The sequence below is a fragment of the Arvicanthis niloticus genome, chromosome 24 (assembly GCF_011762505.2).
Source record: "Arvicanthis niloticus isolate mArvNil1 chromosome 24, mArvNil1.pat.X, whole genome shotgun sequence".
In the NCBI taxonomy this organism is placed as follows: Eukaryota; Metazoa; Chordata; class Mammalia; order Rodentia; family Muridae; genus Arvicanthis; species Arvicanthis niloticus.
The window spans coordinates 14,147,798-14,163,852 of NC_133432.1; the positions used below are offsets into that span (position 1 = coordinate 14,147,798).

The 16,055-nt window shown below is 44.2% G+C and overlaps 1 protein-coding gene across 1 annotated transcript in view; it reads left to right on the forward strand.

Annotated features, from left to right (window-relative positions):
• Nucleotides 1–16,055, forward strand: part of Mlxip (MLX interacting protein) — a 54,917-nt gene continuing 38,862 nt past the window's right edge. Inside the window, exon 1 of the mRNA XM_076922821.1 lies at nucleotides 1–543. Coding sequence (XP_076778936.1) covers nucleotides 131–543 — 413 coding nt within the window. The 5' untranslated portion in view covers nucleotides 1–130. The remainder of the gene's footprint in view (nucleotides 544–16,055) is intronic.

Here is a 16,055-nt window from a genome sequence, read left to right on the forward strand (position 1 = left end):
CCCCTCAGGCCGCGCGTTCCCGGGCAGTCTGCGCGAGGGCCGGGCCCGGCCGGCGGCCCCTTGGTTCCCTGTGCTTCTCTGCTCTACGTCGTCCCGGCTCCCGGGGGATGCCCCGGACCAGGTTCTCCTCATGGCTGCCGACGTTTTCATGTGTTCGCCGCGTCGGCCCCGTAGTCGGGGCCGCTCGGTGCTGCTCAAGCCTCAGGTGCCCGAGGACGACGACGACTCGGACACAGACGAGCCGTCTCCGCCGCCCCCCTCCGGTGTGGCCACTTCAGCCCTGGCCCACGCGAGCGCCGCGCCGCTGCCGCCTCGGGCCGGGCCGGGCCGCGAGGAACCTCCTCGCCGACAGCAGATCATCCACAGCGGCCACTTCATGGTGTCCTCTCCGCACCGCGAGCACCCGCCCAAGAAGGGCTATGATTTCGACACGGTCAACAAGCAGACATGCCAGACCTATAGCTTCGGCAAGACCAGCTCCTGCCACTTGTCCATCGATGCTTCGCTCACCAAGCTCTTCGAGTGCATGACCCTGGCCTACAGGTAGGGACCCGGTGACGCCCCCATCCCACTCCCGGACCTGGCCGAGCTCCATCTTCACTACAGTCTCTCTTTAACAAAAACCAGCTTGGCCCTGTGGCTTCACGCTGTCCCTTTGGGGGTTGCTTCTAGGAGGATTTGTGAGTCTGGGGTCTCCACCGTGGAGAGAGGCGCCAGGGTTCCGGCCTGTAGCCCTGTCAGCCGTTCCTGGGTTCTTCCGGCTTCGTGTTCCCCATCCAGGCCCTCCCCTTCTCCAGTGCCCGTGGTCTCTGGTTTTGGACAAGAGTTAGGTGTAACTACCAGGCTTCGTGTTGTTGTTGGTGTTTTTTTTTTTTTCTTTTTGGCTCTGTGTACCTCTTCTCTCTGCTGCTTTGTGTATTTCCAGCAACACCCAACGGTTAAGATCACCTGTCCAGGGTGGCTAGGGCGCTGGCTGTACTATCTTAATTATTGTGTAACACCTTGGAGTCTGTTTCCTTGTCTATAAAGGGGGGGCGGTGACAGTAGTGTTGACCTCCAGGGGGCTGCTCCAGGGAAGGATTGAAATAGGTGGAGTGTTTATTAAGCTCTCCTTAAATGTTAGTTACATTTTCTGATTGTCCATGCATCTGGAGCCTGGGTTCTCTTACATCTCATTTTACAGGGAAGTTCTGAGGCAGGACCCCTTGATGCACATAGGACGACTTGTGGAGTTTGTTTTCCTGGGAAATTGGAATTTGTTTTTGTTTTGTTTTGTCTGTTTGGGTTTTTTTTTGAGCCAGGGTCTTAACGTTGCCCAGGTTTCTCTCAAACTTGCTTTTGTAGCAGATGCTGGTTGGCCTTGAACTCCTCCTGACTGCTCTGGCTCCATTTCCCAAGTTCTGTGATCACAAACATATGCCTCTCATGCCCAGGTCTGGCTAGCGAGTTTTCTAGCTGTCCCTAAAAATGTATGGGTGAGCTGTCAGCTTGGAGGGCTGACATTCCAGACACTGTCCTGAAATGGGGATTCAGCTTTGGACAGAGACCTCTTTTCAAAGTCTCAGAGATGGCTTTCCGGGTGTGTGTGGGGGATGGGTGTTAACCTTTCTTTCTACCTCTTTTCCCCAGTGTGTCTGCTAGGCATGCATTTTAGTCAGGTTTTCTGCCTCGGCCAGAGACCTTCTCTGAACTGATAGTGGTTAGAATAGTCCAGCTGGGTAGTAGCTTCAAGCAGGAACCTTGCTGACTGGGCTTTTTGCTTTAGTAACTAGTTTTGGCTTTGTGAGTCCTGCACAGCTGGCAGCATAGAAAAAGTTTCCCAGGTGACTCCAGTGTCCATGGAAAGAAGAGTAGGAATATTCCTAGTTCTTTTTGTGTTATCTTGATACCTATGTGCCCAGGAACTCACTGTATAACTTAGACTGACCTCCCTCAACTTTGCAGTAATCCTCCTGCTTTACCTTCTCAAGGGTTGGGATTCCAGGTGCTGCCATGGCCAGCCCTGTTTTGGTTTTGCTTTTCATTAGTTTTGAAAATTAGCCTGCAAAATAGTAGGTTTTAGCATGCCACTTTCATTCATAAGTATTACACTTTATGGTTTTTTTTTTTTTTTTTTTTTTTTTGAGACTGGTCATGCTGTTATCCAGGAGGCTGGTCTTATATTCATGGTTTCAAGCAAACCGCCCCCCCCCCCCAACCCGAATCTCTCTCTCAGGGAGGTGGATAATAAGCCCCAGTAATCCAAATTAAAAGCATTACTCAATTGCCTGAAGTTAAAATACTAGATAGTTGGCTCTGGATGGCATTTTCCCTCTCTGGAATAAGTGATTAGTCAACTTATTTCTTTGTTCTGTTTCTGAAATGCACCCTCACCTCACTCCCATTTCCTCTTGTGAAGGTTTCCTTGATGGCTTATCCCTGCAGCATAGCTCCTCCTTCTGTCACCTTTATGTGGCACACTGGTCAGTCTCTGCACTCATTCTTAGATCTTGCCAGGTTGAGCTGGCCCTGAGCCTGGGAAGATACTCTGTTTTTGAACAAACAGGTGACAGTGAAGCCGTGCAGTGAACAGTGCCGTGCAGCACCTTCTCAGTTTCTAACTTTGAGCACTTATGTTGGACTCAGACTCATTTAGATTACAGCACAAACTAGTCTCTGAGAAATGCTTTTCAGTCAAAATCAGAGCTAAAGGACAGGAATGTGTTTTTATTAAGAGAACTTAATCCTCTTTTTTTTTTTTTAATTTAATATAAACTTCTGCATGTATAGGGAGAGAAAGCTGCTTGAGCCATTGGAGTCTCGGGCTAGAGAAGTCTCAGTTAGTAAGCTCTGCTAAAGGAAAAATAAGCCAGTCTCCCTTTGTGTTCTATTTGGATAACATAAAGGATAATTAAATAACACCAACTGAATAATCCCAGCGTTTTGGCACTGGACCTTTTCTGGGTTCATTTTCTTACATTGCAAAATGTATCACTAGTTTGGTACAAGAAGCTTACTTGCTCTTTGGTGTTTCCAGCCCCATGGGGTCACTTGCTTTTATTTCCATTCCTCGTGTCTAGTCTGGTACTGCCCTAGGTTTACCAGCAAAAGGTTCCTGGATGAACATCTGGTAGTAACTTCCTATGAAGATGCTCTTTGTGGCCTTCGCTGGGTTTAATCGGCAGTGTGGACATTTGGTACAGATTAACTGAGAAGCTAGAGAAAGTTGGGCTTCTGGTGTCATGACCACCAGCTGCTTTCAGAGAAGAAAACTCCAAGTTGGGGAGGAAAGCAGACCTGGTTCAGAAGCCGCTTTAGCTTGCCCTTGCATGGAGTCAGAACCTTTACTTCTTTTCCAGGTGTCTCCTGCTGGGCCTGGGAGGAAGGCCAGCTGGGTCTTCTGTGTGACTGTTTTTGGTCTAGGTTCTTCCTACAGCTTCCAGTCTGTTCCATGGGCTCTTGGTTCTCGGGCCTAACTCCCTGGTACACTCTGTGCTTTTTTTTTTTTTTTTTTTTTTTTTTTTTTGTTTTGTTTTGTTTTGCTTTGGTTTCCTGTTAACTGCTGCCTTCCAGCTGTTTCCAGATGAGGCTCAAGAGTTTTTTTGGGGAGGAACCAAGAATAGGGGAAGTTGTGGTTATTTATCACCCGATCCTGAGAGATGGCCTAGGAATCACAAGTCAAGTAAAGACTTTCTTTTTCCTTTTTGGAGATGGATTTTATTTTGTAGGTCAGGCTGCCCTGAAACTCACTGAAAACCCTGCTTCAGCCTCTGTAGTACTGGAATTTTAGAGGTGGCTGGATCATCAAATCAGATTCTGGCAAAGTAGTAGGTTTTGGGGGCACTAGGGACTGTGAATATGTCTGTTGGAATTCCAGTTTCCCCATTGCTGGCTTTCTAAAAAACCCATGTCCTTCCCACTCTGCTAAGTAGCCTTCGGGGAAGCATCTTGATTTGGTTTAAAAAACATGTGCTCAATTTCTGGGACACCCTGGAGGAAAAGAAATTCTTTTCAAGGCAAACTTGTGTGACAGGTAACAGGGGAGAGCAGCCTGACGTCCCTTTCCTAAGCCATCCTGTCATGACTCTAGAATGAAGTGGATAAAACTTCCCTGTGGGGTGGAAATTCAGATTAACTGTGATAATGTCTGTGACTGGCTTAGACCTGGCACATTACAGGCTAAATTACAGGCAAAAGGAGGTTTATAAAGTTGAGTGCAAAGGGTGGACAACATAAAATTTTAACTCTCTCCCCAGTCATCTGATGGTTAAGCTAGGCTGGTGGTTCATACCTGAAATCACAACACATGGAAGGCTAAGGTAGGAATTTCATGAGTTCAAGGCTAGCCTGGGCTGTCCAGGGTAACGCTGTCTACAAACAAACAACACAAAGCAAGCATCTATCAAGACTGTAGTTTCTCATCTGTAAACTGAAGGAAACAGTGTGTCTAATGGGAAGCTCTCACTGATGCTTTCAAATGCCTGCCTGACAAATGCTACATAGAAGCATTCTTGATTTGGCTGGCTCAGTTCAAGGCCTCTGTAGTGGAGCTGTGCACTTTAGAACATAGTTCATGGTTCTTGCCCTTTTAACATTTTAAGGAATGTCATGCATGTACACCCCCCAATCCCCATATAGATTCTGGACTCATGTAGTACCGTAGCTTTTGTGGTTGGTTTTAGTTTCACTTCTCTTGTTGTTAACTTCTTGTGGTATATATCAGAGGGTAGCAAGTGGTCTTTTGAAAAAAAATTATTACATTTATTTATTTTGTGTGAGTGTACATTGAGATATGAGGACAACTTGTACATTTTCTCATTTTACTGGGTAGATACCAGAAATCAAATTTAGATTGTCAGGCTTGGGAGTCTTTATCTGCAAAGCCATTTTGCTGGACCTAGAAATGGTCTTTTTAATTTTTGTTTTGTTTTGTTTTTCGAGACAGGGTTTCTCTGTATAGTCCTGTCTGTCCTGGAACTCACTCTGTAGACCAGGCTGGCCTCGAACTCAGAAATCCACCTGCCTCTGCCTCCCAAGTGCTGGGATTAAAGGCGTGCGCCACCACCGCCCGACCGAAATGGTCTTTTTAAATTTCAGGCACAAGAAGTAATTTTTTGGCAAGTGGCTCTCTAAGTGGTATTTGAAGAGACATTTCTCTTTTTTCTTTCTCTCTCTCTTTTTTTTAGATTTTATTTTAGTCATCTGAGTGCTTTGTCTGCATATATCTCTGTGTACCACATGGATGCCCAGTGCCGGAGGAAGTGGCAAGCTTCCATGTGGGTGCTAGGAATTGAACCCAGGTCCTTCTCAAGAACAAATACTCTTAACCACTAAGCCAACTCTCCAATCCCAACATTTTTCTTTTAAACATTTATTTATTTATTTATTTATTTATTTATTTATTTAGTGTGTGTGTGTGTGTGTGTGTGTAGATAGATAATAACCTCTCAAGAGATGTGCCCTCTCTATCACATTGTCATGGTTGATGGCAAGTACCATTTTTAACCCTCAGCTATCTTGCCAGCCCTTGAGATGTTTAAACTAGGAACTTTAGATATGTTTTCAGTCTGTAGATCCCACATGTGTATTCTTATGTGGTAGCTGTTGTTCATGGCCCAGGGTGGAAAGCTATGCCAGACTTAAGGAATAGCAAGGACTAAACACCGAGCCCACTGTGTCCTACAGATTTTAAGTGTTCAGTTGAGAAATGTTTTTTTTTCCTCTTTGAGGCAAGGTGTCATGTATACCAGGTTGGCCTTATACTCTTATAGCTGAGGAAGAAAGAGGACTATCATTTCTTTTTTTATTTTTCATGTATGTATGTATGTGTGTATATATGGTGTGTTTGTATATATGTAACATGTTGGTGTATGTGGCTACCAGTGTCCTTGTGCCATAGTGTGTATATGGAAGTCAGAGGACGACGTCTGATGCCCACCCTTCTGCCTTATAGGACAGGGTCTCTTGTTTGCCAGTGAGCACATCAGGCTTGCTGGCCTTTGAGCTGCTGGGTAGTTTCTGGATGCCACTGTAGGAACACTGGGTTTATTACAGAATACTTTGTTTTACATGGGTCCCGGGAGCTCACTCAGGTCCATACACCTGCACACCAAATGCTGTATCTCCCTAGCCATCTCTTTAACCCCAATCTTTAATTTCTAATCCTTCTGCCTCTACCTCCGAATACTGAGACCACAGGTTTGTGCTCCATATCTGTTTTTTTTTTTTTTTTTTTTTTTTTTTTAAATGTGTTTCTGGGGATCAAACTCAGGGCTTTGTGCCTGGGATGTAGGTACAAGTGCTCTGCTAACTGAGCTACAGGTCCCACTAGAGGAACCCTCTTAAGATAGGCATGGTAATGCAAGCATGTGTAGAGATGACTTAGTTTTACAATTCTGCTCCCACGTCACTAATTGTTTTTTCTTTTTCTTTCTCATAGTCTTTAATCATTGGACAGTCTGCCTACTATTACAGAGTGTGCACTGGCATTGGCTATAGAGACAGTAATCTCAAATAACTCAGAAACCAGGGATGAGGAAACAGGCATGGTTAGTTACAGGAGAGATGGTAAGAGCCGTGATAATAACCTGAGTCTGATTTAAAGGTAGTATTGGGAGACGTGTCCACACCAGATTGTGTGTGTGTGTGTGTGTGTCCCCGTCTGTCTCCATGTGTCTCTCTGTCCATGTCCATAACCAATGTGTGTGTGTGTATGTTTTACTGACATCAGATTCATCTTTCTTTCTTTTTTTTTAAAGATTTATTTAGTATACAATATTCTACATGGATGTATGCCTGCACACCAGAAGAGGGCACCAGATTTCATTATAGGTGGTTATGACCCGCCATGTGGTTGCTGGCACGTGAACTCAGGACCTCTGGAAGAGCAGTCAGTGCTCTTAACCACTGAGCCATCTCTCTGAGAGAGAGTTTCTTGCTGAACTCAGAGATCATTGACTGGTAGATTGACTGGCCAGTGAGCTCCAGGGATGTGTCTACCCCTGCTCTGTTTGTACTGTGTTTACAGAGGTCAGAGGACAGCTTGTAGGAGTCGGTCCTGCCCTTTCACCATGTGGATCCTGGGGATTGAACTCAGCTCCTCAGGCTTGGCAGCAAGCACCTTTATCCATTGAACCACCCTGCCAGTCCTGATTCCCAGGGTCTTAAGCATTTTAGATAATTACCTTACTGCTGAGCTACACCAAGAAAAGCTGAAAAATCCCTCGACTCATCTGCTCACGAAAGCCTAGAATCCCTTGGTGTAGGAAATGAAGGTACCAGTTCCTCTACTGCTGTAAGGCAGAAGGGCAGCACAAGTGGGAAGGTGAGTGTCTTGGGCTACTTATCCCCACTGGCTAAATCCTGTGCCTCCTTCAGTCTGAGCCTTCCCCAGGTGATTGAGCCTCATCCTTTGGAAAGCCAGTACTCTTGTTTGATTTAGCCTTGTCTATGGCAGTTATGTAGTCATGATTTATCTGCTGTCTTCACCTTTGCTTTTCCTGTGGAGCCTAGTAGTATCTTTAAGATAGGCTATGTGATTTAAAAATGTATGCTGAATTGAGAAGGGACTCTCCAGAATCTAGAACCGACTTTATTTTTATTTTTTAAATTTTATTTATTTATTTTATGTATGAGTGTTCTGTCTGCATGCACACCTGCGTACCAGAAGAGGGCATCAGATTCCATTATAGATGGTTGTGAGCCACTGTGTGGTTGCTGGGGGACCTCTGGAAGAGCAGACAGTGCTCTTAACTGCTGAGCCATCTCTCCAGCCCCTTGAACTAACTTTATAAACTTGCCTTTGTTGAGTCCTGTTTATCTTTCTTTCAGTGGATTGGTATTTGTTCTCTGACCTCCATATGAGGAACTCCTGCCACCCCACGCACGAACCTGCACGTGCCCACCTATATGCAACACATGCATGCTTGAGTAGCCATTCTTTTTGGCTACTTTATTGGGTTCTTATACCTGCAACCTTTCTGCATCCCAGTCCCTTCCAACCCCCCAGTGCTAGGTAGGAAGGAAAGAAGGTTAGAAGGGAAAGGAGATGTCAGTCTCATTAGACTGCTTCCTTGATTAGAGCATCAAGTTCCTTGAAGCAAGTTTAGTCTTTGTTGTCAGGATATCTCCAACAAGCAATCCAGTGAATAGCAAAGGCAGCAAGAACAATGACAGCAGCAGGGGGAGCAGCAGCCACTGTAGCCTCTCAGGGCTCTGGCATTTTTATATTCTCTCAAGAGTCCCCAGAATTCTTAACAAAAAGTATCTTCAGCAGGCAGAATCATGCTCCTGCCAGAGCACGAGACAAATCACAGTTAGCTTCTGTGGACAGTCTTAAGCAGCCTGAAGCAGCCCCATATCCCAGCCCTGGGATTAAAATAAAAAATATTCCCACAGCATAACTGGGTTTTTAAAGAAACCAAAATTTTTACTGCACACACAATGTAACAACAAGAAAAAGATGGTTATGTCCCAGTCCCTGGATCTTGTGAATATGTTACACAAGTGGATTTAAGGCTGCAGATGGAATTAAGTTTGCTGATCAGCTAAGATTATCCTGGATTATCTGAGTGGGCCCGGTGTTATTACAAGGGTCCTTAACAAGTAGAAGAGAGGACCAAGTGAACACTCTAGGAAAAAGACTAATCCTGATGCAGCTCACTTTGAAGAGTAGGGAAGAGACTGTGAGCTAAGGAATGTGGGTAGCTTTAAGAGAATAGAGACAAGGAAGCAGCATCTTTCCTCACATTCTAGAAGGAATGCAGGCCCGTGATCTATCTTGGTTTTAGCTCTGAGAAACCTAAATTTGGTATGTGACCTTGAAAATTATGAAATAATAAATTTATGTTACTAAATTATAGCACTAATAGGAAAGTAATCCAGGTTGGTTTCAAAAGTCCTGCCTCTGCTCCTCGGTGCTGGATCAGAGGTGTGCACCGCCATGCTTAGCATTTGGCACTTTTTCTATTTTCAAATGTGTAAGTATGCGTACATGTGTATGTGTGGGTGTGAGGAGGCCAGGGAAGGATGTCAGGCATCCTGCTCCATCAATCACTCTTGCTCCCTTGAGACAAGGTTTCTCACTGAACTTGGAGCTAAGCTGCAGGTCGGAAACTGTAGTGATCTGCCCGTCTCCGATTCACTGAACACACTGGCTGTGTGCTCAGCTACGCCTAGCGTTTATATGGATGCTGCTGTGCAAGGGCTCTTATGCTCTTACCCACTGCCCACCTTTTTAACACGTTCCCCTTCTTTTACCAAACAACTTTTCATTGAGCTCACAATGCTCTCGTCTTAGTCTCTCAAGTGTAGACACTACAGTTGTGCAGCACTGAGCATGACCTGAGTTTCTTGAGAAAATGTTTCTAAGCACTTAACCTTTCTTTTTTTATTCACTGAGCCTGCTGTGAATGTCTTTAAGCCTTCTTCCTCCGCAGAAGAGCATGTAGCCCACTTGAGAATGGTATTGAGTTATGGGTCTTTAAAGAATCTATTGGGTCCTGGTCTAGGGGGCTCTAGTGATAGGAGAACCCTTGTCGAAGGAAATGCCTGTCAGGTGTGTTGTGTTTTTGTTCTCTGTCTGATATAACTTCTGTAATAGGGTGTTGTAGAAAGTCAGTTTGATGTTTTTGTTTTGGTCCTGGGCATTGATCCTAGGCCTTCACGCACTCATGGCAAGTACTGTACCCCTGAGCAACATCTCCATTTTTTTTAAACTTTTATTTTGAGAGAGAGCCTCACTAAGTTGCCCAGCTGGCCTGAACTTGTGATTCTCCTGTTTCAGCTCTCTAGATAACTAAGATTAAAATTGTAAGCCACCATGCATAGCTTCAGTTTGATATTTTTGTTTTGTTTTGATTTTGAGACAAGGTCTCATGTAGTCCAAGCTAGTGTTTGAGAATTACTTTGAATATTGGAGGATATTTGATCACACTGTGAAGCCTGACATTGTGTTTTTACTGAAAAACCCTGTTTCTAGTTGTGTGATGTAACTTAGCCCTTAGTGTGTATCTTTAATCCCAAACAGTGAAGGTAAAGTTAGTTTATAGAAAGAAGCACCCATGTTTGAAAGAGTGATGTCTAAATTGATTGGCAGACAAAGGGATGAACCAGAGAAAGATTTGACAAAATAGGATATGCCCAACTCTGACGAGAGGAGAGAGGAAAGGGAAGCTACTTAAAAGAGTGTTCAGAGAAAGGAGGAGGCAGTTTTATCAAGACAGCTATAGATAGAGGTTGCCGAGAGAGAACAAGGTAGACACAGGTAAAGACAGAACAAGCTAGAAATGAGAAGGAGCCAGAAGATTAGAACAGACTGCCAGAGTTAGTTTGAGGCCAAGCAAAGCAAAAAGTCAGAGGTCGAGAGAGAAGCCCAATTGAACTGGTCAGCTTGGAGAGGAGTCTGAGCCAGAACAGCTGAGTTGAGTCAGCCAGCCAGAGCTCAGAGAGAACTAGAAAGGGTGAGCTTATTCAGCAGTAAGTCTTAGAGGTTGAAAACATCCAGAGAGAGAGAGAGAGAGAGAGAGAGAGAGAGAGAGAGAGAGAGAGAGAGAATGAATATGCATATGTGTGTGTGTATGTGAACATATTTGTACCCTCAGGTCATGTGGAGGGCAGAGAGTAACCCTACTGGGTGTTGGTTCTTGTCCTTGTCTTATACCATGTTTAGGACAGGGTCTCTTGCCTGCCACTGCACATGCTAGACTGTCTGCTTCTCAAGCTGCTGGGGCTTCTCCATCACTGCCTCTTACCTTGCTGTATCATTGCTGGGATCACAGATGCTGACAGTTGTGCCCAGCTTTATGATGCTCCTAACACTTGTAGTGCAAGCACTTCACCCACTGAAACATCCCCAGCCTGACCTTGAACTTATAAAAAGAATATATTTTAAGAGACTTTAAAATTTTTTCTTCTTTCAGATCCCTGGAAACTGTAGTTATGAATAGTTGTGAGTTGCCATGTAGGTGCTGGGAATGGAAACCTGGTTTCTGGAAGAACAAATGCTCTTAAGCAAAGAGGATCTCACCAGCCCTCTGACTTTGACCTCTTTTTTATTGTTTGTTTTTTTCGAGACAGGGTCTTACTATGGAGCTCTCGGTGTCCTGGAACTCACTATGTAGACCAGGCTGGCCTCAAACCCACAGAGATATCCACCCACTTTTTTCCCCTCAGTGCTGGGACTAAAGGCATTGGCCACTGTCCCTGGCTGACTTTGAACTCCTAGTACTCGTGTTTTTATGTCCCAAGTACTGGGATTACTAGCATGAACCACCACACCCCAAAGAATTCGACTTGTTTTGAAGGACTTCTATGATGGCCCAGGAAAGAGTCAGTTTATCTTTTTCCAGAATCCAGTTACATAGTGGGTATAAAATGTACAGCTCAGGCAAGCAGTGGTGATCTTCTGTCTTCTGTTGAAACTCCTTTTTGTGGTTAGAATTCTAGGCCACAAAGGTTTGTGTCACAACTGCTTCAGGCCAAGCTGTTTGGGTCACAAGCTTTAAGCACTCTCTGATGCCAACTTGAGGAAGGGTGCTGGTTATTCCACACCAATTCCAGTACCTCCTGGACTACCAGAGGGCTATGGAGACTGGAGCTAGAGCCGGGTGGTCCTCATTCTCAGCAGGAGAGAGAACCTTCTGTACTGTTCCATTGAGAAGTGGCTTTTCTTTACAGTCTCACTCCTGTTTTTCTTCTCTCTTGTTCTGCTACAGGAGTGTCTGCATCCTCGGGTTTGCATGGCCCATGCTTCCATGCAGATCTTGCTGAGCTTCCTGTCACCATGAGTGCTCTGTACTAGTTGCCTTATTAAATTAACCCTATAGTCTCCAAATTAGATGTTTGAGACGGAGGCAAGGGAAGGCTGCCCCCCCCCCCCCCCCACACACACACTGAGTAGAACCTCTCCAGCCACAGAGCTGGAATCTAGCTAGAATCTTGGTTTGTCTGCTGCTAGATCAAGTCCTCATTTCCCAACATGTATTCATGAGGCCTGTCTGCTTTGGAAATACAGTAGATGAATTAGTTATCTGTCTCCATCATGAACCTTCCTTTCTGGCAGGAGTCAGTAAGCAAATTGGATTTTGTATTTGAGTGCCATGGAGAACATAAAATAAAACAAGAGATGGTAGACGGGGTTTGGAAAGGTGGGCAGATGCTCTGAGCTGTTCAGAGAAATTCTCTGAGGAGGTGACATTCCAAATTGACCTGAAACCTGAGTGGGAAGTAGAAGCCAGGCATGGACAGTAGAAGAGGCCCAAGATGGAGTGAACATGGCAGTTTCGGCATTAGAAACACCAGCAAGACTAGATGTTGATCAGAGACCATGGAAAAAGATGAACTTGAAGAAGCAAAAGGTCTTGTGACTCATAGTGGAAATGAGGATATTCTCACTGAATTAGGAATACTGATTTACCTCACAGGCAGCTTGTTATGGCTGGCCTACTGGGAGTTACCTAAGGAAAAAGGAAACTAGTCTGTAGAGGCCAGAGTTGAAATGAGCATATTTTTTGTTGTTTTGTTTTGGTTTTTTTTTTTTTTTTTTGGACAGGGTCTCTTTACATAGCCTTGACTGTCCTGGGACACACTGTATAGACCAGGCTAGCCTTGAACTCACAGAGATCTGCCTGCCTGCCTCCCAAGTCCTGGGATTAAAGGCATTTGCATTCAGGATTGGTGAGCATTCCTCTTGAAAGCTGTTGAATTTTATTCTCAGACCAGTATGCCCACACTGGGATATTGAGAATTGGATGGATCCAAGCGCTTTTGGAGTTGCTAACAAATTGGACATGGGAGATGGATAGGATGATGGAAGGGAGGGAAAGAATTCACTTTCCAGATGATGGCTGAGCAACTAAGACTAACAATCCCCTGTGTAGCTGGTGTATGTTGTAGACCTTGGCTCCTAGGATATGTGGAAACAGCTTCCCAGAGAAGGGATTGCCAGGGCTTACCAGAGTACTGGGCCTCACACGCATACCCTGAATCCTGCCCTGGCCAGGAACTTGTATTTGTTCGTTAAGCTATGCTGCTCTGGCTTGTCTCTCTGAGCTCTGTGTACTTATATTCATAGTTGTATTCTCTCCCTAGGCCATATTGTTTGAAACAGGGTCTCACCTCACAGCCCAGGCTGTTCTCAAACTCATGATAATCCTCTCTGCTGTGCTTTTTTTTTTTTTTTTTTTAAAGAATTATTTACTTATTTTATATATGTGAGTACACTGTAGCTGTCTTCAGACACACCAGAAGAGGGCATCAGATCTCCTTACAGATGGTTGTGAGCCACCATATAGTTGCTGGGACCTGAACTCAGGACCTCTGGAAGAGCAGTCAGTGCTCTTAACCACTGAGCCATCTCTCGAGCCCCCTCTAAATGATACTTATATTCATATAATTTAGCTCCAGACAGATACCATTTGATTACAAATTCTCTAAAGAAGCCTTAGTTTAGTGTGCTTGATATATTTAGAGTTAGACTGTACCATCAGAACAATTTGTAAGGAGGCCAGGGAGAAGAGGCAACATTGGTATTTCCAGAGGGGAACCTCAAATAGGAAAGATAATTCCAGAAACAGGATTCCTTGTCTTTAGCCTTTGAGCCTTAGACATGAGCATGAAGATCCTGCTTGGGTAACAGTGAAGAGACTAACTCAGAGGTGATAAGGAGTCCGGTTACTGGTATACACAAAGGATTGGGGGACTCTGAATCAAGAGAGCAAACTGTAAGGAGTTTCGGTGGCACAGCCTCACTGTTGAGGAATGTTCTGTAAGAGGCCAGTTTTCTTTTTAGATAATCTCCTCAGTGCCGGCATTACAGGCAAGTAGCGCCCGCCATACTCAGCTCCAATGTGATAGTGGAGTCTGAACCCTTGTGTATGCTAGACAGCACTGTATCCCTTAGTGACACCAGCCCCTCACACTGGTTATATTTGTTATATTAGCTTGCTGTTTTCCAGTAGCATAGCAGGACGTTTAAAATTGTCTCTTTTGTTCTTTATCAAGCAGATCTCTGCCTTTCAGACCTCTTTCATCTGTAGTCAGACAAGTTTTTTTTTTTTTTTTTTTTTAAAGCAACATTATGGGGTATAATTTACAGACTCTAATGTGTGCCTGTGTTAACAGTTTAAGGATTATTTTTCTTACCAGTATCATAGTTCACAGTCCACTTTTAGGGGATCCCACCGCTTTGGTATGATGGTCCAAGGCCCTTTCTATTGAATCCCAGTCTCCACCACAGCTCCGGGTCACTGTTCATCTTTCTCTGTAGTTTGTCTTTTCTAGAAATTTCATAACTTTGTGATCAGATGATACATGGCTTTCTGGGTCTGGCTTCTTTGATTTAGTATAATACTTTCTCCCTTTCCCTATCCTTCTTTCTCTTTCTTTCTTTCTTTCTTTCTTTCTTTCTTTCTTTCTTTCTTTCTTTCTTTCTTTCTTTCAATTTTGACATACTCTTGTGTAGCCCAGCTTGGCCTCAATCCTGTAGCACAGTGTATGTATCACAAGTATAACCCTGAACTACTGATCCTGTGCCCATCTACCAAGTGCTGAAGTTACAAGGTATACACCCATACCTGGCTTAACATGTTTTAAAGGTCATCTGGATTGTAGATGTGTCATATAGTTTATCCTTTGACGTTGCTAAATAGTATCCATTCATAGATATAACATTTTAAAAATTGTTTTTATATGTATGGGTATTTTGTTTGTCTGCATGTATGTCCATGCACCATATGTATACCTGGTGCTTGAGGAGGCCAGAAGAGAGCATTAGATCCCTTGGAACAGGAGTTACAGGAGGTTGTTAGCCACCACATGGGTACTGGGAATTGAACCCGGGTCTTCTGGAAATTGTTGCTAGTATTTTTAACTGCTAAGCCATCCCTCTGTTTATCACTATGTCAGTAACTAGAAATTCTATGATTCTGTTTTCAGTGTACACAGTAAGTGCAGGAATAGTTGGGAACTGACCTTGTCTGAGGCTTCCCTTAGAACAGAGGCGTGGGAAATGGTTTCTACATCTTGCACAGGAGCTTGCCAAATTACTGCCTGTAAAGTTATCCCTTTACGACCTTTCTCCTCTTAATAGTGTTTATCTGGGTCAGAAGTCACAAACTTAAATGTCTACAAGAACCAGGATATAAAGCAGGTCGTCTCTAAGACCAGTAGGTCCTCTGCTATTTTTTCTTGTCCTCCTTTGGAAGTCATAGTTTCAGGGAAATAGTTATTAGAAAAATATCTAAGCTTCGGTAGACTTGGCCCAGTGATGAGAAGGGAACTGTTGTAAACTAGACTCTTGGCCTGAGAGCAGTTGCCACTCAGTTCCGGGTGATCCTTGCCATCTGGGAATGTGAGCTCCGTGTTACATTGGCGTATTTGAGAAGTCAGAAGAATAAATCCAGATTGTTTTTTCTCCTTTTAGGATGGAACTCTGTCATTGGACTCCAAGCCTCCCATGTCCAGAAATAGAATTTAATGAGGACTCTACTTTTAACTTTTGATTCTGTTTGTAATTTAAGGCTTAAGTTTAGTTATTAAGTACTTGAGGGGCTGAGTTGAATCTAGGCTGAACCTAGGCTAGATTTAAGGTTTCTGAGTGTTGACCTAAACGATAAATGTAATGTGTTGTTTGCCACCATTTGGCTTTGCACAAGGACCGTTCTGTAGGGTCCTTACTGTTTTATGTATTTTCTTGCGCTGTTTGAAGTCACAGGACCATAATCTGATAATAAATCTAAAACTGTCTAATGAAACCCAAGGCTATCATGCTCCTCAGACATTGCACTGCGATAGGAGGTAGTGAAGCCATGGTCTTGACCCCTTTTGTCAAGTTCTTGGACTCTAGGTTAATCTCAGCTTTATGTTATCTCTCACCTCATTGCTCATCACTCATCTTTGACTAGAGTCAGGTGGTCAAAACTCAGACTTGGGTTGGTCACGGTTGAAACAAAGCTGTAACTTTTAAATGAGGCTGTGATAGCTCCTGCTTAGTTCCCAGCCCATGTGCTTTATCATTGTACGTGTGTGTCTGAGTTCGTCTGTCTGTGCACTTATGTGTGGGATGCTTTTCATAGCAG